Source organism: Microcaecilia unicolor, chromosome 9 (assembly GCF_901765095.1).
Source record: "Microcaecilia unicolor chromosome 9, aMicUni1.1, whole genome shotgun sequence".
In the NCBI taxonomy this organism is placed as follows: Eukaryota; Metazoa; Chordata; class Amphibia; order Gymnophiona; family Siphonopidae; genus Microcaecilia; species Microcaecilia unicolor.
Genome location: NC_044039.1, coordinates 78,935,434 through 78,959,660, shown reverse-complemented (window position 1 = coordinate 78,959,660; position 24,227 = coordinate 78,935,434). Strand labels below are relative to the sequence as shown.

The window sequence follows — 24,227 nt, the reverse complement described above, 5'->3', positions numbered from 1 at the left end:
TCATTTTTGATACGGTCAGAGCTTTGGCTAAACAAATGGCAGTAGCAGTGGCGGCTCGCCGCACTCTTTGGCTACGACATTGGGCGGCAGACATGGCCTCTAAGCAAAGGTTGGTGAAGTTGCCCTTTCAAGGCCTTCTCCTTTTTGGTGAGGAGCTGGAAAACATTGTTAAAGGCCTGGGGGATTCCAAACCTCAGTGCTTGCCCGAAGATAGGCCGAAGCCTTCCTCTAAGGGTCAGGCGGTCCGCTCCTCTTACAGACCTCGCTTCCGTGAAGCTAGAAGGTACCGCCCGGGGCTTGCTGCTGGGTTCACTTCGCGTGCCCGCTTTCAGCAGAGAAACTCCTTTCGCTCAGACAAACGTTCCGCAGCTGCCGGTTCAAGGTCTGGAGTTCAGGGGCGACCCTCTCAATGATGGTGCGCTGGCCCCCTCCTTGTTTCCTGTCATCGGAGGAAGACTTTCCCTCTTTTTCGAGGAGTGGGCCAAAATCTCCGCAGATCAGTGGGTCTTGGACCTGATCAGAGACGGATACCGAATAGAATTCGATGCCCCGGTGAGAGACGTGTTTGTGGAGTCCCGATGCGGTTCTGCTGCCAAACGGGCAGCGGTAGAGGAGACTTTGCACAGTCTGTGCCGGATAGGGGCTGTGACCCTGGTGCCTCCCGCCGAACAAGGTCTAGGCCGATTTTAGGTGCTGTTCTTGTTTCTTGAAGTTATATTCCTTCCTTGGGGAGTCGGAAAACAGTCTTCAGGATTCTTGTTACAGTTATAGGAGGATAAGTTCATTCCCTCCAGTTCATGTTTTGGGAGGATGAGTTTATTCCCTCCAGGAGGATGCAAGTATTCCCTTCGTTTATACAAAGTGGAGGATGAGTTTATTCCCTCCAGGAGGATGAGTTCATTCCCTCCTTTTTTGAGTTTATGCCCTTGTTAAGGGGCCATCGTTCGCTGTGAGGAAAGTTCATGTTATTCCCATTGCGGTTTGCCATACTGCTTTGGAAGCTTCAAATACTGAAGAGGCAGTGGAGCTAGCTGGCCATGAGGCACTGTGAAAAGTTGAGTGCTCTCTATCACCCCCTGCTGGTTGATGGACACAACCCATACGTAATGGCTTCATCTGCTATGACTAAAGGAAAGAAAATTATCATGGTAAGAACCTAATTTTCCCATCTTTGTCTTGCTCCGAATTGTAGCCTCCCCTCATCAGCACTATCTTCTACCCCCCACTGCTTCATAACAGATCTCACATCCCATCTAAATTTCTTGCTTCAACAGGGTATTTTCCCTAAAGAAAAAGGCAACATCCTACTCACCCCAATACCAAAAGACACCAAGAAAAAAGAAACGACATCACCAACTACCGCCCAGTAGCATCCATCCCATTAGTAGTCAAACTCACTGAAGGACTGGTAGCCAAACAACTCAACGACTACATAAACAAATTCACTATACTACATGAGTCACAATCAGGATTCCGACCACAACATAGCACCGAAACAGTACTACTCACTCTCCTATCCAAATTGAAACAGGAGATAGCAACAGGCAAAAGCATTCTCCTCCTTCAATTTGACATGTCCAGCGCATTCGATATGGGTGACCATAATATGTTGCTAAGACTCCTAGACTGTTTCGGAATTGGTGGTAATACTCTCAACTGTATTAAGGGCTTTCTAACCACCAGAACATACTAAGTGAAATCAAGCACCAACATATCGTCACCCTGGAAACCAGACTGCAGAGTACTACAAGGATCCCCACTATCACCGATCCTTTTCAACCTCATGATGGTCCCACTAGCCAAAGCCTTATCTACACATGGCCTTAATCCATTCATTTACGCTGATGATGTCACACTATACATCCCCTACAAACATGATTTAGCAGAAATGTTTAAACTGAGCTTGATTTTATTGGTGATTTCTGCTAAATCATGAACTCATGGGCAAACGCATTCCAACTAAAACTCAACACAGAAAAGACACACTGTCTCATTTCATCCCAATACAATGCATACAAACCCACAAACATTAGCACCCCAGGATACACCCTCCCTATTTCAGACAGCCTGAAAATTCTCGGAGTAACAATCGACCGAAACCTTCAACTAGAGTCCCAAGCTAAACTCACTATAAAGAAAATGTTTCTCTCAATGTGGAAACTAAAACGGGTGAAACCATTCTTCCCAAGAAAAATATTTCGCAACCTTGTACAATCAATGGTGCTAAGCCACGCAGACTATTGTAACGGAATCTATGTGGGATGCAAAGAACAAATCATAAAGAAACTTCAAACCGCTGAAAACACAGCAGAACGGCTTATATATGGAAATACACGTTTTGACAGCACCAAACCCTCCGAGAAAAACTGCACTGGCTTCCAATTAAGGAACGTTTCGCATTCAAAATCTACACGACAGTTCGAGGCACCAGGATACATGACAGACCTCATCGATCTACCACCCAGAAACACCATAAAATCAGCAAGATCATACCTAAACCTCCATTACCCAAGCAGCAAAGGACTCAAATACAAATCCACCTATGCTTCCAACTTTTCCTACCGGAACACACAATTGTGGAACGCACTACCAAAAGTAGTAAAAACCACACTCGACCACATGAATTTCTGTTGGAATATCAATGATATGCTTTGATGTCCCCATGCATACCTCCTACCCACCCCCATCCTCCCACCCTGTCAGACTGTCATAGTAATGCTTGAATGTTTTCACTTATATACACTGTCAGCTAGCACATTTGCTTATTTCCGATCTGATGAAGAAGGGCAACCTTCGAAAGCTAATCAAGAAATGTATTAAGTTATGTCCAATAAAAAAGGTATCATCTTATTTTCTTTTCCATGTTTTATTTTGTTTGATTTCTGTTGATAACCTTAAGAGTGGACTAACACGGCTACCACACTCCTCTACGGAAAGTACTAAAAACAGAACTGTTCAGAAGGGCATACCCCACCGACCCAACATAAAAAACCTGGAAGTCTGCGACACAACTTAACCAAAGAACGTAACAAACATATCCTAACTCTTCCTTTCCCTCTGTAAGGTTTCCCCAATTGTCTTTACCATACATGTATCTCACTCTGCCATAATATCACCTTGATATTAATTGCAGCTTGTATTTGTTCATACCGAAATCAGTTAATGCCGATTTACGGTACCATGTAAGCCACATTGAGCCTGCAAAAAGGTGGGAAAATGTGAGATACAAATGCAACAAATAAATAAAATTGTAGAAGTGAGCAGTATGTGGGCCATGTGATCTTTTTTTTTTTTCTTCTGATGTCATGTTGTACACTCTGTATTGTGAGTATTTCATTGGTTCAGAGCACATGACCAATATTACCAGCTCAGGAACATCTTTGGAAAGGATAATTCACAAGTACAGATTAACCACAAGAGCTATTTATTAGCTGGTCAGGTTTGGGGTAGTATTTAAAATAAATAAATAAAAGAGAGGGTGACATTGATATGCACATTAAACCAAATTGACAACCCTCCAAAATGTCTACCAAGTAAAGATGCTGTAATTTCTTTTGAAGCCATTGCACAAAGTGTTTATTATTATTAAGAGACAAAACTGAACCTCTAAATATCTCTTTAGGTAATGAGGAAATCTCATGAAGCCCGAGAGAAGTTGCTTCGACTGGGAATTTTTCGGCAGGTGGAAGTACTAATTGATACGTGTGAAGGTATATCTGAATTTGGACTCCCTTCCATTGGAGTCTGAACCTGTGTCCTAAAAGAACTGTATTTGCAAAGGGAAAGGGGATGGGGTTTGATATACGTCATTGACTGGTTACAATCAAAGTAGTTTACGTATTATAAACAGGTACTTATTTTGTACCTGGGGTAGTAGAGGGTTAAGTGACTTCTCAGGACAAACAGGCCATGTCATAGTCACATATGAGTGACATCATCTATGTCGCCTGGTGCGGAACACTTTCACAACGTATTACAGCTTTAAGAGCACGCAGCAGCGCCCCTATTGTGCATGCATGAGTGCCTTCCTGCCTGCCATAAGAACCAGGACCTGCAGTCTCTTTTCATCCGTGCTGCTCACGGCTCCTCACAGCGTCTGCTGCGTTGCTGCTTTTTGAGCTCTTCCTGTGCCTTCCCTTTGGGTAATTTTTTGCTCATATTTTTTTCTTTTTTGGAACATTTTTCTTCCCAGCCCTTACAGTTTTTAGTACTTTTTTCCCCACTTCTAGGTTTTTTTTGTTTTCATATTCACAAGGCCCTCTTAGGCCTGAGCTTTGGTTGGGATTTTCTCCCTTCTTTTTCTTGGTGATTTGTCCCTTTTTATTATCACCATTGAGTCGTTTGATTTGGCCACGGCTATATTTCTGGAACTGTGTCATGGGACCTCAATGTCATCCTCACCTAGTTGGTGAAAGCTTCTTTTGAGCCCGTTTATTCCTGTCATCTGAAGTACTTGTCCTGGAAGGTCTTGTTTTGGGTGGCTATTGCTTCAGCTCAGTAGGGTCAGAAAGCTTCAGGCTCTATTAGCAAACCCACCTTACACGAAGTTTCATTATAACAGAGTAGTTCTCCACACACACTCAAAGTTCATGCCTAAGGTTGTATTGGAGTTCTATCTGAACCAGTCTATCGTTCTTCCAACTTTCTTTCCCAGACCTCACACCCATCCTGGCAAAAGTACACTGCACACCTTGGACTGCAAGTAATCATTGGCCTTTTACTTGGAGCGGACTAAGCCCTACAGACAATCCACCCAGCTTTTTGTTTTTTTTTAATCCCAAAAGGATGGGGGTCACCATCAGGGAAACACACAGTCTCCAATTGGCTGGCAGATTGAAACACCCAAGCTGGGCTGACTCTTGAGGGTCACATCAGGGCCCATAATGTCAGAGCCATGGCTGCATCCATAGTGCGCTTGAGATCAGCCTTTATAAAAGAAATTTGCAAGGCTGCAGTGTGGTCTTCGGTCCACACATTCACATCTCACTATTGCCTTGAGCAAGATACCCAACGTGATATTGGTTTGGACAGACAGTTCTGCAGAATTTGTTTGGGTCTAGAATCTAACTCCACCCTCCTAGGTCTAATCTGCTCTGTTCCATGCTTCATGTTCACACAGTATTTATATAGTTTCAGGTTAATTACTGTTTTGAAATCACTGTTGCAAGTTCCAATTATTCTACTGTTGTTGTTTTCAGCAAGCCTGGTAGCTAGGGATTCCCACATATGACATGGCCCACTTGTCCTCGAAGAAAGCGAAGATACTTAACTTACCTCTAGCCCATATTCTCTGAGGACAGCAGGCCAGTCATTATCACATACCCTCCCACCTCCCCTTCAAGTTGTTTTTGTATAATTAATGTATTGTACTGCTGGTCCCACACTCTTGCAGCAGGCAGGAAGGCACTCATGCATGCACAATGGGGACGCTGGCACATGCTCTTAAAGCTGAAGTACACTGTGAAAACATTCCGCACTGGGCAGCATGGATGATGTCACCCACATGTGAGAATGACTGACCTGTTGTCCTTGGAGAATACCTGTTACATGTAAGTATTTTCACTTTGCCCAGAGTCACAAGGAGCTGCAGTGGGAATTGAACCCAGTTCCTCTGGTTGTCAGGCCACTGCATTAGGCTACTCCTCCACTCCACAGCATAAGTGATATGTTTTTTGTTTGTGTTTTTTTGCATTGAATGTACTATACAGTGCAATCCACTTAAGTGCAAGGTTCTGGGACCAAAGAAATACATGCAGTTAACCGGAGCATGCACTTAACCGTTGTGACCCAAAAAAGCTTGACATCTGATAAAATATGTACAGTACTGTTTATTATACGTACAATATACAGTCTCCGTTAACTGACGTTAGGCTGACTGACGTCAGTCATAGTCCTCTGTACACTCTTGTGTCTGTGAGTTCCATAGACTACGTCTGCCAGACGGTAAAAACTGTCATAACACTGACATCCAGTGGCCTCCTGATAGGCCCGCACGTTGTTGAGACTCTCCAGTGCTCTTGCAAAAGTGACAGGAGGTTATTGAATTTCGTCAGCATGTGCCTCGCTGCTCATTTCATCATCTGTTTCATCATCAGCCGTTGCCTGTGTGTAGGTGCATATCTCGACATCAGTGCTGTCGTCAGCTGTTTGTAGATCGTAATCAACAGCTACGTAGTGATGAAACTCCTCTTCAGTAACACCGGCTGGGATGTCAATAGCCTGTTCATCTGACGCGTTTGCAACAGCTGCATCTGTTTTGTCCCTCTCCACATCCTTAACAAAGCTTGTCCGCTTGTAGCAGTTCACAATAGTTGCCTGTGTAACATGATTCCAGGCTTCTTTCTGCATATGTAGGGAATCCAACAGTGATTGATTACGAGCCAGTTCAACAGCACGTTTATCCTTGCCATCTGGTCATCCATAATGCTCATCAGATGACGTAGCACAAGAGCCCGATAATGTTGTTTGAAATTGGCTATTATGCCCTGATCCATAGGTTGGATCAGAGAGGTAGTGTTTGGTGGCAGGAAGACCACCTTGACGTTAGACAGCCTGACATCATCCCTGTGTGCAGCACAATTATCACAAAGCAACAAAATCTGACACTTTTGTACCCGCATTCTAGTGTCTAACTTGTTTAGCCACTGCTTCCAAATTTCCCCAGTCATCCGTGAATTTGCATTAGCTTCGTATGACACAGTAAGTCGCTTAACATTCTTGAAGCAACGGGGCTGTTTGCTCTTTCCAATGATGAGTGGTTCCAACTTCTCACTCCCATCCATATTGCAGCAAAGGAGGATCGTCAGTCGGTCCTTCGACATTTTACTTCCTGTAGTTTCGGCTTGTTTGAATGCAAGTGTTCCATCAAGAATCCTCGCCAGTAGAGACCGTTTTCGTCAGCATTGAAAATGTCACGAAGTGCAAACTCGTTCAAGATGGTAGGAAGAACTGAAACAACCCAATTTTCAGCACCAGAGTCATCAGCGTCTTGTTTTTCACCATGCTGTTTCTTGAATTTTATGTTGTTCCTCTCCTTCCATCTTTCCAACCATCCAACTGTGGCTTTGAATTCAGTTAGTCCAAGACTTTCAGCTAGCTGATTAGCTTTCTCCATAAGCATTGGACCACTGACAGGAAACTGTGTGCTCCTGACTTGAGAAAACCATCAAAGAAGAGCATCTTCTACATCCTCAGCTTTTCCCGCCTGTTTTTGTTTCCTGTGTGGATTTGTATTATTTTGCCAGTCTTCCAGAAGCTGATCTTTCTGTTTCAAGATACGTGAAATTTGACTGTGATTGACACCATATTCTTTAGCAATAGATGCTTGACTTTGTTTGTTTTCTAATTTTTTAAGAATTTCTATTCGTTCAGCCAGTGTTAAAGTCTTACAGTTGCACAACGACGACTCCAGTGTACACTCTAACAACATTCTTTCACTTATTCTGCCTGTGGCAGTTAACCAACGAGATTTCAAATTTACTGCCCCTTTGTCATGTGCCAATCGGCTTCCATATTCCGTGCGTACGCTTATGTGGAGTCTTTCCTGCAGAGGAGCGGTCTTAAACCATGCATATAAGCGAATCTTGCACTTATCAGTGGTTCGCTAAACCGAAGTTTGTCCCCATAGAAATTGATGGCACAAAAAACGGGACCAAAGTACGGCATGCAGTTAAACAGAGCATGCGCTTATCCGACATGCACTTAAATGGAGTGCACTGTATTTGAAACCTTTGTGGGGTGAGTAATCAGCAGGTTTTGCTTGTGACACTTGATGTATAATAGTATTGTTATTTTATGTTTTGAAAATCTTAATAGAATATTAAATCCATCTTAGAGGAGAACACATCCAAAATTCTGTTTTTTGAAAAATGTGAGTGTTCTAGTGAATGCAAATTGCCCAAGGTCACCTTGCTACTCTTGCTTACTGGAATGGATGGATAGGTAGTTATCAGTCCTCATTTCCTGACAATGGAAGTGCTAAAGGCATTGCCCTTGGCCTGGATTGGCCGCTGTCGTGGACAGGATGCTGGGCTCGATGGACCCTTGGTCTTTTCCCAGTGTGGCATTACTTATGTAAACCTGATCCAGCTAGAGAGTGGTCTAGTGGTTACATCACCGGTCTTGACATCCAGAGGTGGCCGGTTCATATCCCACTGCTACTCCTTGTGATCTTGGGCAAGTCACTTAAACCTGTATTGCCTCAGGTACAAATTTAGGGCCCTGTTTACTAAGCCGCGCTATAAGCGCACTAGCATTTTTAGTGTGCACTAACACTAGAGACACCCATAGGAATATATGGGTGTCTCTAGCTTTAGCGCCCGCTAAAAATGTTAGCGCACCATAGAAAACAGAGCCCTTAGATTGTGAGCCCTCCAGGCACAGGGAAATATGCAGTGTACCTGAATGTGACTCACCTTGAGCTACTACTGAAAAAGGTTTGAGCAAAATCTAAATAAATAAAAAAAATTAAAGTGCACTATGTGTTAGCCTAAACACATGTTATTAGTAGATAAGTCACATTGAATAAAATGGGGCTAAGAAAGCAGCCTAAATCAAAAAAATCGCATGCAGTTTTAACTGGCTTGACTCAAAACATTTACCAAATGGTATGTTTATTTTGTGTCCACTTTCCACAGACGTTTTTGTGGCAGTGACATGCAAGTACTCTTTTGGTTCTTCTTACTGTGTACGTTTTCCTACTTCCCTCTGTTGTACTATTCATTTTACTGACTTATGTCTTCTCTGCTTTGACCTTTGTAAACTGCTTTGGTGTACTGTGCGAAAGGTGGTGTATCAAGTATGATAGACCAAATTATAGACCTAGCCTTAAGTGTGTACCTGGGATAATGGAGGCTGTCAAGTAGCATCTGTACAAGAATAGGGATTTGAATTCTGGCCTCCTTAGTTCTCAGCCCACTGCTCTGATCACTGGAGTTAGAAGTGGTTTTGCAGTATGAGAAAAGGCAGCGATACTGTGAAAGCACTCTTGTAAAGATTTCATACTCTGGTTTTTTATAGGGCAGGCTTGTCCAACCTACGGTCTGTGGGCCAGACCCCAGCCCACCAAGTGCTTTTTTTCTGGCCCTCAGATACTTAGCAGTTCTTTTGGTGCTTACCGTGGGATTCAGCTTCCCCACTACGACTATCTCTGTAAGCATGAGTAGTGCAGTGCCTGAAGTTTGGGTTGATCAAACGGTTTTAAGTCTCACAAGAACTGAAACCATGAGACCAATCCGAACTTCCAGCACTGCGTGGCTAAAGCTTGCAGAGAGCCAAGTTGTGGTGGGGAAGCAGGAATCCCACTGTTTCTTCTACCATTGAAACCAGTTGAGGGGAAAAGAAACTGGGTGAAGGATGGGGAGGTTACATGAGTGAGAGAGAGACTGGGTGAAGGCTGGTGGGGGGTGACATGAACAAGTGCGAAACTAGGTGAAAGCTGGGGGGGGGGGGGTGATGCGAGCCGCTAGGCAGCTGCCTATACTGTGAGCTCTGTGCGGAACTAACCCACAGCCTCTGCAGCCTGCCAACTGGACAGTTTCTACTACAAGCTCATCTACAGCCTATCCTGCCTTCCCAATCTGGGTCATGAGACATCCCACTGTAAGCTCTTTACTGCTTGCAGTCTATATTGTCTCTCTAGCAGCGAGAGGGGTGCTACCCAGTCTTTTGCACTGAGTGTCAATCATAATTTACTTCTTGCCACACTGTTCTCATTTGGGTTCCAGGGCTCTGTTCTCTCCTGGTTCTTCTCTTATCTCTCCCACAGTACCTTCAGAGTACATTCTCATGGATCTTCCTCCACCCCCATCCTGCTCTCTGTTGGAGTTCCTCAGGGATCTGTCCTTGGACCCCTTCTTTTTTCAATCTACACCTCTTCCCTGGGCTCGCTGATCTCATCTCATGGTTTCCAATATCATCTTTATGCTGACGACACCCAGCTTTATCTCTCCACACCAGACATCACTGCGGAAACCCAGGCCAAAGTATCGGCTTGCTTATCTGACATCGCTGCCTGGATGTCCAACCGCCACCTGAAACTGAACATGGCCAAGACCGAGCTTATTATCTTTCCACCCAAACCTACTTCTCCTCTCCCTCCACTCTCTATTTCAGTCGATAACACCCTCATTCTCCCCGTCTCATCTGCCCGCAACCTCGGAGTCATCTTCGACTCCTCTCTCCCCTTTTCTGCGCATATCCAGCAGACAGCCAAGACTTGTCGCTTCTTTCTCTATAACATCAGCAAAATTTGCCCTTTCCTCTCTGAGCACACCACCCGAACTCTCATCCACTCTCTCATCACCTCCCGCCTTGACTACTGCAATCTACTCCTCACTGGCCTCCCACTTAACTATCTATCCCCCCTTCAATCAATCCAGAACTCTGCTGCGCGTCTTATATTCCGCCTAGACTGATATGCTCATATCACCCCTCTCCTCAAGTCACTTCACTGGCTTCCGATCAGGTACCGCATACAATTCAAGCTTCTCCTACTAACCTACAAATGCACTCGATCTGCAGCCCCTCATTACCTCTCTACTCTCATCTCCCCTTACGTTCCTACCCGTAACCTCCGTTCACAGGACAAGTCCCTCCTCTCAGTACCCTTCTCCGCCACCGCCAACTCCAAGTTCCGCCCTTTCTGCCTCGCCTCACCCTATGCTTGGAATAAACTTCCTGAGCCCATACGTCAAGGCCCCCCTCCCTGCCCATCTTCAAATCCTTGGCCCCTAACCATGTCACCTCTATTTAGGAAATCTAGACTGCTGCCCCAACTTGATTGACTGCACATTTTGTCCTTTAGATTGTAAGCTCCTACGAGCAGGGACTGTCCTTCTTTGTTAAATTGTACAGCGCTGCGTAACCCTAGTAGCGCTTTAGAAATGTTAAGTAGTAGTAGTAGTATGAGTATCTCCAGGTTGGTGTGATGTCATATGTGTGTGCTTGATGCAAAGAGCTCCTAGACCTCAGAGAACGTGTTTTTTCTCTCGAGGATAGAGTAGCAGACTTAGTAGAAATGAGGGAGATAGAGAAATACATAGACGAGACCTACAGGGATGTTGTAGAGAAGTCCCACCTCCAGTCAGGTAGCCTCTGTGTTGCCATGGAGGAGGGAGGTCTCCCAGAAGGTGAAGTAGGAAGTACTCCTGTAGCCAGGACCTGCACACCAGGGGATTTACTATCCTCTCGCACCAAAGATATGTCTCCAGTTACTGCCCGGAAGGGACAGGATAAGACAGTTGTTGTAGTTGATGATTTGATCATTAGACATATAGATAGCTGGGTGGCTGGTGGACGGGAAGATCGCCTGGTCACTTGCCTGCCTGTTGCGAAGGTGGCGGACCTCACACGTCACCTAGACGGGATTTTAGATAGTGCTGGGGAGGAGCCGGCTGTCTTGGTACATGTGGGTACCAATGACATAGGAAAATGTGGGAGAGAGGTTCTGGAAGCCAAATTTAGGCTCTTAGGAAGAAAGCTCAAATCCAGATACTCTAGGGTGGCGTTTTCTGAAATACCTGTTCCACGCGCAGGGCCCAAGAGACAGGCAGAGCTCCGGAGTCTTAATGTGTGGATGAGACAATCAAGCTCATTTTCAAAGCACTTAGCCTCCCAAAGTTCCATAGAAACCTATGGAACTTAGCCTCCCAAAGTGCTTTGAAAATATGCCTCAATGGTGCAAAGAGGGTTTTAGTTTTGTCAGGAACTGGGCAACATTCTGGGGAAGGGGGAACCTATTCCGAAAGAATGGACTCCACCTTAAACGGATGGGACCGGGCTGCTGGCATCATCATTTAAAAAAGAGAGAGAGCAGCTTTTAAACTAAGAACGGGAGGAAGGCCGACAGTTACACAAAAGCGTATGGTTCGGGATAAGGTATCTTGCAAAGATATCGCCCAAACAGGGAAGACAGGGATTCTTGATAGTAAGGTTGCAAAAGATACTGTAGTAAATTCAATGTCCTTAAATAAAAATAATAAAAAACAGACAAAAGATAGTAAAATAGTAAAGTCAAGTAATCAACATGATGTGATAAGGAATAACAAGTCTAGCTTGAAGTGTCTATATGCAAATGCTAGGAGCCTAAGACATAAGATTGGAGAATTGGAATATGTTGCACTGAATGAAGAAATAGACATAATAGGCATCTCTGAAACCTGGTGGAAGGAGGATAACCAGTGGGACACTGTCATACCGGGGTACAAATCATATTGTAGTGATAGGGTGGACCGGATTGGGGGAGGAGTAGCATTGTACATTAACGAGAGGCTTGAATCAAATAGATTTAAAATTCTGCGGGAAACAAAAGACCTCTTGGAATCATTGTGGATCGAAATTCCATGTGTAAAGGGGAAAAGGACGGTGATAGGGGTGTACTACCGTCCGCCCAACCAGGATGAGCAGATGGATGCAGTCATGTTAAATGAAATTAGTGAGGCAAATAAATTAGGCAACGCAATAATGGGTGATTTTAATTACCAGATGAAAAGACAAATGGGGTTCACACTCTCCACAAGGACAGAACACAGCAGTAACAGGGTGGAAAGGAACCAATTCCAAGTGATCGATACACAACTGAGCACTCATCGATTTGACCCCTGAGGAAGGCTGTTATAGCCGAAACACGGGCTGTGTTGGGTCTTAATAAAATTTCATTGGAGCTTCTTATCCTGGTGTGGTGACTGATCACTTGGAATTGGTTCCTTTCCACCCTGTTACTGTTGTGATTTTAATTACCCCCATATAGACTGGGTTAATGTAACATCAGGGCATGCTAGGGAGGTAAACTTCCTCGATGAAATAAAGGACAGCTTTATGGAGCAGCTGGTACAGGAGCCGACAAGAGAAGGAAAAATTCTAGACTTAGTCATTTGTGGAGTGCATGATGTGGTATGGGAGGTAACGGTCCGGGGGCCGCTTGACAACAGTGATCATAACATGATCACCTTTGAAATTTGCTTTCAAAAAGGTAAACCTAGGAAGTCAAATATGTTAGCGTTTAACTTTAAAAAAGGAAGCTATGATAAAATGAGAAGAATGGTAAAAAAAAACTTAGAGGAGCGACTGAGAGGGTAAGAAACTTACAACAGGCGTGGATGCTGTTCAAAAACACCGTCCTGGAGGCCCAGGCCGAACATGTTCCACGTATCGGAAAAGGAGGATGGAGAACCAAACGACAGCCGGCGTGGTTAAAAAGTGAGGTAAAGGAGACTATTGGCGCTGAAAAGGAATCCTTTAGAAAATGGAAGAAGGAACTGAATGAGGAAAATAAGAAGCGGCATAAGGAATGTCAAGTCAGATGCAAAGCGCCGATAAGAAAGGCAAAGAGGGATTTTGAAAGAAAGATAGCATTAGAGGCGAAAACTGATAGTAAAAATTTATAGATACATTAAAAACAGGAAACCGGCAAAAGAATCGGTTGGCCTGCTGAATGACCGGGGTGTAAAAGGGGCAATTAAGGAAGACAGAGAAATAGCAGAAAAACTAAATGAGTTCTTTGCTTCAGTCTTCACCGAGGAAGACTTGGGTGGGATACCAGTGCTGGACTGGGTATTCGTAGCTGAAGAGTCGGAAAAACTTATTGAAATATCTGTAAATCTGGAAGATGTAATGGAGCAGTTCTGCAAACTGAAGAGTAGCAAATCTCCTGGACCGGATGGTATTCACCCTAGGGTACTGATAGAACTAAAAAATGAGCTGGCAGAGCTACTGTTATTGATTTGTAATTTATCCTTAAAATCGAGTGTGGTACTGGAAGATTGGAGGGTGGCCAATGTAACGCCGATATTTTAAAAAGGTTCCAGAGGAGACCCGGGAAATTATAGACCGGTGAGTGTGACGTCAGTTCCGGGCAAAATGATAGAGACTATAATGAAGAACAAAATTACAGAGCACATTCAAAATCATGGACTAATGGGACAACGTCAGTGTGGATTTAGTGAAGGGAAGTCTTGCCTCACCAATCTGCTGCATTTCTTTGAAACGTGGACAAAGGTGAGCCGGTTGATATTGTGTATCTAGATTTTCAGAAGGCGTTTTGATAAGGTCCCTCATGAAAGACTACAGAGGAAATTAGAGGGACCTGGGATCGGAGGTAGTGTCTTACTATGGATTAAAAACTGGTTGAAAGATAGGAAACAGAGAGTAGGATTAAAAGGTCAGTATTCGCAATGGAGAAGGGTAGTTAGTGGGGTCCCTCAGGGATCGGTGCTGGGACCTCTGCTTTTTAACATATTCATACAGTGGTGGAAATAAGTATTTGATCCCTTGCTGATTTTGTAAGTTTGCCCACTGACAAAGACATGAGCAGCCCATAATTGAAGGGTAGGTTATTGGTAACAGTGAGAGATAGCACATCACAAATTAAATCCGGAAAATCACATTGTGGAAAGTATATGAATTTATTTGCATTCTGCAGAGGGAAATAAGTATTTAATCCCTCTGGCAAACAAGACCTAATACTTGGTGGCAAAACCCTTGTTGGCAAGCACAGCGGTCAGACGTCTTCTGTAGTTGATGATGAGGTTTGCACACATGTCAGGAGGAATTTTGGTCCACTCCTCTTTGCAGATCATCTCTAAATCATTAAGAGTTCTGGGCTGTCGCTTGGCAACTCGCAGCTTCAGCTCCCTCCATAAGTTTTCAATGGGATTAAGGTCTGGTGACTGGCTAGGCCACTCCATGACCCTAATGTGCTTCTTCCTGAGCCACTCCTTTGTTGCCTTGGCTGTATGTTTTGGGTCATTGTCGTGCTGGAAGACCCAGCCACGACCCATTTTTAAGGCCCTGGCGGAGGGAAGGAGGTTGTCACTCAGAATTGTACGGTACATGGCCCCATCCATTCTCCCATTGATGCGGTGAAGTAGTCCTGTGCCCTTAGCAGAGAAACACCCCCAAAACATAACATTTCCACCTCCATGCTTGACAGTGGGGACGGTGTTCTTTGGGTCATAGGCAGCATTTCTCTTCCTCCAAACACGGCGAGTTGAGTTCATGCCAAAGAGCTCAATTTTTGTCTCATCTGACCACAGCACCTTCTCCCAATCACTCTCGGCATCATCCAGGTGTTCACTGGCAAACTTCAGACGGGCCGTCACATGTGCCTTCCGGAGCAGGGGGACCTTGCGGGCACTGCAGGATTGCAATCCGTTATGTCGTAATGTGTTACCAATGGTTTTCGTGGTGACAGTGGTCCCAGCTGCCTTGAGATCATTGACAAGTTCCCCCCTTGTAGTTGTAGGCTGATTTCTAACCTTCCTCATGATCAAGGATACCCCACGAGGTGAGATTTTGCGTGGAGCCCCAGATCTTTGTCGATTGACAGTCATTTTGTACTTCTTCCATTTTCTTACTATGGCACCAACAGTTGTCTCCTTCTCGCCCAGCGTCTTACTGATGGTTTTGTAGCCCATTCCAGCCTTGTGCAGGTGTATGATCTTGTCCCTGACATCCTTAGACAGCTCCTTGCTCTTGGCCATTTTGTAGAGGTTAGAGTCTGACTGATTCACTGAGTCTGTGGACAGGTGTCTTTCATACAGGTGACCATTGCCGACAGCTGTCTGTCATGCAGGTAACGAGTTGATTTGGAGCATCTACCTGGTCTGTAGGGGCCAGATCTCTTACTGGTTGGTGGGGGATCAAATACTTATTTCCCTCTGCAGAATGCAAATAAATTCATATACTTTCCACAATGTGATTTTCCGGATTTAATTTGTGATGTGCTATCTCTCACTGTTACCAATAACCTACCCTTCAATTATGGGCTGCTCATGTCTTTGTCAGTGGGCAAACTTACAAAATCAGCAAGGGATCAAATACTTATTTCCACCACTGTAAATGACCTAGAGATGGGGGTAACTAGTGAGATAATCAAATTGCCGATGACACAAAGTTATTCAAAGTAGTCAAATCGCAGGAAGATTTTGAAAAACTACAAGAGGACCTTACGAGATTGGGAGACTGGGAGTCTAAATGGCAGATGACGTTTAATGTGAACAAATGCAAAGTGATGCATGTGGGAAAGAGGAACCCAAACTATAACTACGTCATGCAAGGTTCAGCATTGGGAGTCACGGACCGAGAAAGGGATCTAGGTGTCATCGTTGATGATACGTTGAAAACTTCTGCTCAATGTGCTGCTGGGGCTAGGAAAGCAAATAGAATGTTGGGTATAATTAGGAAAGGGATTGAAAACAAAAATAAGGATATTATTCTGCCGTTATATCGCTCCATGGTGCTGACCGCACCCAAGTATTGTGTTCAATTCTGGTCGCTGCACCTCAAAAAAGACATAGTGGAATTGGAAAAGGTGCAGCGAAGGGTGACAAAGATGATACAGGGGATGGGACGACTTCCCTATGAGGATAGGCTGAAGAGGCTGGGGCTCTTCAGCTTGGAGAAAAGGTGGCTGAGGGGAGATATGATAGAGGTCTATAAGATAATGAGTGGAATGAACGGGTCGATGTGGAGCGTCTGTTTATGCTTTCAAAAAATACTAGGACAAGGGGGCATGCGATGAAGCTGCAGTGTGGTAAATTTAAAACGAATCGGAGGAAATATTTCTTCACTCAGCGTGTAGTTAAACTCTGGAATTCGCTGCCGGGAAAGGTGGTTAAGGCGGTTAACTTAGTGGACTTCAAAAAAGGGTTGGACGGCTTCTTTATTTTTATTTTTTCTTTATTTTTCTTACATTTGTACCCCGCGCTTTCCCACTCATAGCAGGTTCAATGCGGCTTACATATTATATACAGGTACTTATTTGTACCTGGGGCAATGGAGGGTTAAGTGACTTGCCCAGAGTCACAAGGAGCTGCCTGTGCCTGCAGTGGGAATCAAACCCAGTTCCCTAGGACCAGAGTCCACCACTCTAACCACTAGGCCACTCCTCCACTCCTGGAGAAAAAAGCCATAGAATGTTATTGAATGGATGAGGGAATAATACAGTATTTCTAGGATGGGTGGGACAAATTGCTTGTTCTTTTGGCTGCTGTTGATGACAGGGTGCTGGGCTCGATGGTCCCTTGGTCTGTCCCAGCATGGCGGTGCTTATGTACTTATGTACGGCTATTATAGTTCTTTAAGTTTCCCAAAGTTATGTGCAGATAACACTCTGACATTTAATTTAGTTAAACAACTTATCTTTTATTTGCGTACTGTAGATTTGATGTATCTCACAGGATTAAAGTGAGCAGGTTTCAAGAATACAGCATACAAGTCAGAAGCCAGGAACCAGGAACTTACAAAAACAGCATCCAAAATTCTTCCTGTCTGTCTTCGGACCTCTGCCAAGCTGTAGAGCTTCTTTTGCATGGAAAAAGGCCAATAGTCCCAACAAAGCAGATGTAAAGGCAGAGAATCCAGGAGAGAAGGTGGAGGGGAGAAAATATCAAAGAGAAAGGGAAAAAGGCAAAAGGGCACCAGAAGGAACAAAGGCTCTCAAGGATACACCTAACACTCTGACCATCCCAGGTTGGCTATCAGCCAATAGGGAAATCTCTGACCATGTAGGGAAAACTGGTTTCTGGCTGCAAACCCCTTATAAGATGGGAAGGAATGTGAGGAATTTGGCTTTTTCTGAGTTACTCTGACATAGCTCAGAATGCAGTTTACCAATATTAGCTAAAATAACGTAATATATAGGCTGCTTGGGCACCAATTAAACTAGGTCACTGGACTAATAACATTACAAACTAGGAGACGTGTATATCTGTATATATATACAGGTCAAAAACAGGTAATTTGGTATTACTTAGGCGATTGCCTAACTTCCACATAGTTTGATTTTTTTTGCAGTTCGCATCGGGGGGGGTCTATACACTGTCATATTTTGCCACTGTTTGATGAAACATGCGGCAGTATACAACGGTACGTGTTTTGTCCCTCCAAATGTCAAAACATATGAAATGTGGCTCCCGACAGGAAAAAGTTGGACAAGCCTGATATAGGACTTTATTTAAAAAGACTGTTCCCTGTCTTTGCGTATAGGAATAATATCTGTTCAGTGAAATCCATAAAATTAATTATTTGCTGTTAAGTACAGTGAGTACGCATGTGGCCAGTATTCATCGTCATTTTAACTTATTCACTTAACTTTAATCAGATATTTGTTTAACTGTATATTTAAAGACATAACCTGTTAAGCTATCACTGCTGAATATTCTTGTGTAAAGGTAACCAGATAACTTGGCTCATATTCAAAGCACATAGACTTACAAAGTTACGTAGGCTACAGTGTAACTTTGTAAGTCTCTGTGCTTTGAAGATGAGCACCTTAGTTATCTATATACCTATTATTTGTGCAGCAGGATTCAAAGTACTTATTTTTAAATGGCATAACACTGTATAATGGTGCTTCTCAGTTAAAAGTAAATTGTGCCCGGTGTGCCACAGGTCCCTTCTCTTTTTATCAATCAATTCTATAAATCAATTAAATATCAATATCTTTATGTGTCTTTTTTAGGTGACGATGCCCTTCCAAATGGGATAGATGTTACTTTTGAGGTTACTGAGCTTAGAAGAGTGACAGGAAGTTACAACACTATGGTTGGCAATAATGAAGGCAGTATGGTATGGACTATTTCAGAATGGTTTTGCAATGGGCCTTTCAATTGTTCTGTTGTCCTTTGTCCTTTTTCCTTTGCAATCAGCACAATGAATAGTGCAGTAAATATATCAAAAATTACACTGTAGATCCCATATAAGCAATGCCGTGTTATACTGAGCTGCTTTATCATGGCAAAGGGTTCAAGCCTGAGGGTTGTTTTTTTTTTGGTCAGTACCAAGGTGGGGGCGGTCCGCCCCGGGTGCATGCCGCTGGGGGGGTGCCGCGCGCCGGTCAGCGTCATTGGTTTCCATGCTCCCTCTGCCCCGGAACAGGAAGTAACCTGTTCCGGGGCAGAGGGAGCAAGGAAACCAACGACGCTGACCGGCGCGCGGCACCCCCCCAGCGGCGTGCACTCGGGGGGGGGGGGGGGTTCTTTCGCCGAGGTGGGGGGAGTGTCCCTTTGCCGGGGGGGGGGGGGGCGGGCGGGGCGCATCAGCGATCCGCCCCGGGTGTCAGCGCCCCTCGGAACACCACTGCTGTAGACCAACAATAATGGGGATCCACTTACTGTACAACACAGTCAAATATCTTGGATCCACTGTCCACTTGATACCAGGCTAGTGGTGTGTTTTGAAGTGCCACCTAGATGTGGTTTGATAGTGACTTAGTGATTGACAGGTAAAATGAAACAGTAGATCTGAGGCTGTTTTGAAAAAGTTTGGGACTCTGTGTACCCATGTGGAACTTATGATTGTCAAGCGTATGTGTGGAAGAGAAAGAAAGTGACAAAATGAATCCTACTTAGCTTCTTAGATAGTTGGGTTTAATGCTTGAAAGCTCCATCCTGGAGGCACCCAGCCCACCTGGTTTCATCTTATTCACATTGAAGACCCGGTACGTAGAAAGCTAAAACATAACAGATAGCTTTGAAAAGCAACCAGTTAGATTTGAGGGGGGGGAGGGGGGGGAGAACCTCAGTCCTCGAGGGCTGCAACCCAGTTAGATTTTCACGATCTCACCAATGAATATGCATGAAATCTATTTGCATGAAGTTCTTCCATTGTATGCTAATAGATTTCATGCATATTCATTGGGGAAATCCTGAAAACCTGACTAGGATATAGCCCTTGAGTTTGATGATTCTCAACGGGTTGAAAACCGTTGGACAGGTTACTTAAATTGCATGAAGGGCAATTCTATAATTTAGGCACCTACATTTATATGCCCTTGTGGATGTAAATATCTAGAAAACATGCATAAGGGTACACTTTCTGAGAACGTGCCAGCAAGGTGCCTAAGTGCTATTCTGTAAAGGTATGCCCAACTTAAATAGTATATAAATGCAAGGGGGGCATACACTTTGGCAGAATATGGGTGGAGCTCAACAGTTTGGCTCATAGCTTACAGAATACTGTAAACTGTACACATCCCTGCTGCATTTAGGTACCCGCAGGCATGCCAGATCTATGGCTGGTGTAACTGTGAGCATGTAAATGTTAGGCGCACCGATAACAAGTTATACTAGTATTCTGTAATGACGCCTGGGCTCCCACTGCTTGTCCTTGGGTATCTAAACGGAGGTGCCCAGTTGTAGAATTGCCATCTTAAGTGTCAAGGGCCATATTCAATTTCTGTCCTTAATCTTCATTAAAATTTAGAACCTAGAGTCATTCCAGTTCTTTTTTTTTTATTCTTTATTTATAAGTTTTGACATTTATATCATCAAACATAAATGCATTGAAATACCAGAAATATAATAAAATGTATGACATAATACTTTATATCATTCAAAAATAAGGAAAAAAAATTGTTATATAATTTGTCCACAATTATTTGGTCAAGATACTAAGAAATAGTTCAAATGGAAAATTATAGTAAATTAACAATTTACTAACAGATGGGAGGAACAAATGTACACAGCCGATATTCAGCATATTTAAACTAAGGGAGTGCCTCCACGGTAGGAACAGCCTTTTCCCTTGATTCAATAAACTCCAATAACTTCTTGGGAGTAAAGAAAACATAGTTCACCAGATCAATTGAAATACAACATTTACAAGGAAATCTCAGCACCAATGTGCCTCCTAATTTTAACACCCTAGATTTATACAAAAGAAATTCTTTTCTCCTCTTCTGTGTGACCCTTACTAAATCTGGGAACACTTGAATCTTTTGTCCCATGAAAGAATCGTTAATATGTCGAAAGTATAACCGAAGAATATTGTTTCGGTCAAACTCTAGGGCAAAAGTTACCAACAATGTAGTTCTTTCAGATATCAGTTCGAGAGAGTTCTCCAAGAATTCTGTTAAATTTAATGTAGTGCCAGGAGCTGTTTGAGGTTGTTCATTTAATTGAGCAGATCTACCAGTTATGTATTGGGTTCTCGTTATGGGGGGAAACCCCTCCACTGGAATCCCCAATACCTCAGTACAATATTTCTTAAGCATTTCTGTAGGATTTATCAATGGTGATTTCGAGAAATTCAAGTCTCAAATTGTTCCTGCGCGCATTGTTATCAAGGTATTCCATTTTTCTATCTTGGATTTCTCTTTCTTTAATCAAAACTGAGGAAATATTCTGTAGTTTTTCAACCTCTCCTTCTATTTTCTTAATTTTAACTTGCTGCTCCTGAGTTTGAGCTAACAATGTTTGATTAGCCTGTTTCAGGTCCGTTATATCACTTTTAACTGAGTTATTCATCAAGAGTAAAGTATTGTTCATTGCCTGAATGGCATCCCAAAGTGTATTCATAGTTACCACTGCTGGTCTCTTTAGAACTCCGATAGACGCGGCTGCAATCTCCAGAGAAACAGGAACAGCGGCCTGCACTGAATCCTGTAATGTTGTTTCCTTTCCCGGGGTTGAAGTGCTCATAGGTCCTCCCTCTACGAGTACCACCGGTCTGGGTAAATCCAGAACCTCAGGTTGTCGTGACCCCACGAGCTGAGAATCGCCTCCGGGTCGCGGAGGTGCAGTGAAGGAAGGAGGACTTAACGTCACTCCTTCTATGCTGTGCTCGGTACCATGAGAGACCGAGCCAATCGAAGTGGACATTTGTTCTCCAAGAGGCACCACTCGAAAGCTCTCCAAAGTCATCTGGCGAGTGGCGGGGGTTGACGGCGGAACCGTGGAGGAAGGGACCGTCGTTTTCCCCTTTCTCTTTCCCATAGTAAAATCGGGAAGATCAGTCCTCGCGCCAGAGCGTTTTCGAGTCTCAGGAGCTAAGGTACCTCACTTCCGTTCCTGACGCCATCTTGACCACCAGCCCGAGTCATTCCAGTTCTGGTTCAGAAACCACTCTCTGTTGTGAAAAGATCACAAGAATGTGTTGAAGCTATACATGATGCTGGAGCTGCAGATGGAGTGTCTCTGTTCTATAGTCTCAGTTCGGACACTGATAAAACAACAACAAAAACCTTATCAAATTAGTGGCCAATCAGTTACAGAAGATGATCTAAGAATTCCCATGCACAAAGACAAAAAGCCATGCAGAGTTGTCTGTAAGCTAAAACGGGGCCTGGTGTGGCATTGTGATGCGTGTCCCTGCAGTGCATTCTCCGAGGACAAGCAGGCCATATTATTCTCACATGTGGGTGACATCATCCATGTTACCCGGTGTGTAACGCTTTTACAGCATTACTTTAGCTTTAAGAGCATGTGACAACACCCCCAGTATGCATTCGCAAATGCCTTCCTGCCCACAGTGAGAGCATGGGACCATCAGTCTCTCTTCATCTGCCGTGAGGAAAGAATGCACTGTTGCGGCTCCTCAAAGCATGTGGTGTGTAGGTAGGCTTTTTGAGCATTTTTGTGTCTTCCTTTTGAGTGATTTTAGCCCTGTTTTTTTTTGTGATTTTTTTTTTGGGGGGGGGGGGGGGTCTCTTTTACCCTTAAAAATTTAGAATTTTTTCCCCTACTTTTAAGTTTCCTTTATTTTTTTGTGGGCTCGCTAGGCCCTCTTAGGCCTGAATGTCAGTTGGGATCTTCTTCCCTACATTTTTTTGGTGATTTGCCCCTTTTTTTAGTCACCATCGAATTGTTTGATTTGGCCACGGATGTTTTCCGTTCCATGTCATCGAAAGTTCCCAGTGGCTTCAAGCGCTGTGCTCGGTGTAATCATACCATCTCTGGGGCTGACACCCATTTCTGGTGTATCCAGTGTTTGAGGCCAGACCACAACTCTAGTAACTGTATTCTTTCTCTGCAGATGCAGAAAAGAACACAAAAGTCCAGAGAGGCTTAAATGGAGAAGATTTTTGGAGCCCGGTTCGAATCGTCAACATCAGCGTATGCACCAACATCAGGTGCATCGGTCCCCTTGGTTGCTAGGCCCACTTCTGACACTGGGAGTGGACATGCACCGAACAGGTCTCTACCTCGAGACCAACCACTGTGCAGGGCCCCTGGGACCGCTCGACATCAGACCCGACACCGTGGAGGCATGAGGATTCAACACTCTCCTCATTGGCACCGAGGAGCGATGACGCTTGGCATCAGCTGAAGCCGAAGAAGCACAAGCATCGATCCCCCTTGACGCATGTTGCTGGGAGCACCGGGGCACCAAGCGATCCAGTCCCTGAGAAGTGTTGGCACAGGGAGGAGCACTCCCCCTCCATCGAGGAGGTGCTGACATGAGGGTCTCCATGCAGCCAGGGCCAGGTACTTGGATTGGCACCGGTAGTTCAGCAGCCTGTCTCTGAACCAATGCACCAGCCTTTCCTGATGTCAACCCTCAATGAGCACATCCGGGCCATGCTCCAAGAGCACTTGGCAGGGATTCTACAGCAGAGTGCATTGGCATCTGAGGTGCTTGCGCCAGCCATGCCTCTAACTGGTGCCTCACAGGGCCCTCAGCCTGCGGTGAGGTCATCAAAGCTGGTGCAGCTTGCAGTACCGGTGTCTACAGGCGCCTGTGCAGGAACCCCCCTCAATGTCGATAGAGGAAGCTTCATCGGAGTTTAAGTTGGAGACTGTGTCTCCATGCCATTCTAGGCAAAAAACTTCATTCCTCCTACTGGAGGCAAGCTCAGTCTGAGCCCTCCCATGAGAGATTCATGGCTGACACTGATGAGGAGCGTTGAGGAGGATCCAAGGTACTTTTTGGAGGAGGAGTCCTATGGAATCCAATCAGACCCCCTCCCCTCCTGAGGAGAGATGAAAATCTTCACCTGAGAGCCTCTCCTACCCTGCCTTCGTAAAGGAAATGGCTGCAGCCATTCCCATTCATTTGGAGATGGAGGACGAGCTCAGGGCTGAGATGTTTGAGGTCCTGCACTGCTACTCTCCTCGTAGAGAGGCTGTGACTGTCCCACTTCATAAGATTCTGTGTAACGTTCAGGTGAAGAAATGGGAGTCCCCTCTGTCAGTCCCTGTCCTGCCCAAGAAGATAGACATCTTGTATCAGATCCAGAGTTCCCCTGAGTTTGATTGGCCGCCGTTGCCTCATCATTTCCTGGTGGTGGTCATTCCAGAGACTTTTCCTCGACTCCTCCAGGCAGAGAAGCATGAACTCTGGACTCTTGTGCGGAAGATGAGTTGGGCCTTCGTGCTCATTTTCCGTATTCAGTCGTAGCAGCTGTACATGAGCCTATACTTGTGGAACTTGGTGAGCATTATAACTGATTTGGCAGATTCTCTTCCACTGGAGCAGGCCGAATCTCTTCACCAGCTGGCCAAGCAGCA

General features: G+C 44.5%; 1 protein-coding gene across 2 annotated transcripts in view; it reads left to right on the top strand.

The window, feature by feature from the left end:
• Positions 1-24,227, top strand: part of SAMM50 (SAMM50 sorting and assembly machinery component) — a 153,524-nt gene that overhangs the window by 49,598 nt on the left and 79,699 nt on the right. For both annotated transcript variants that reach the window (XM_030215009.1, XM_030215010.1), the window contains exons 4-5: positions 3,623-3,710; positions 18,461-18,567. In XM_030215009.1, coding sequence (XP_030070869.1) covers positions 3,623-3,710; positions 18,461-18,567 — 195 coding nt within the window. The remainder of the gene's footprint in view (positions 1-3,622; positions 3,711-18,460; positions 18,568-24,227) is intronic.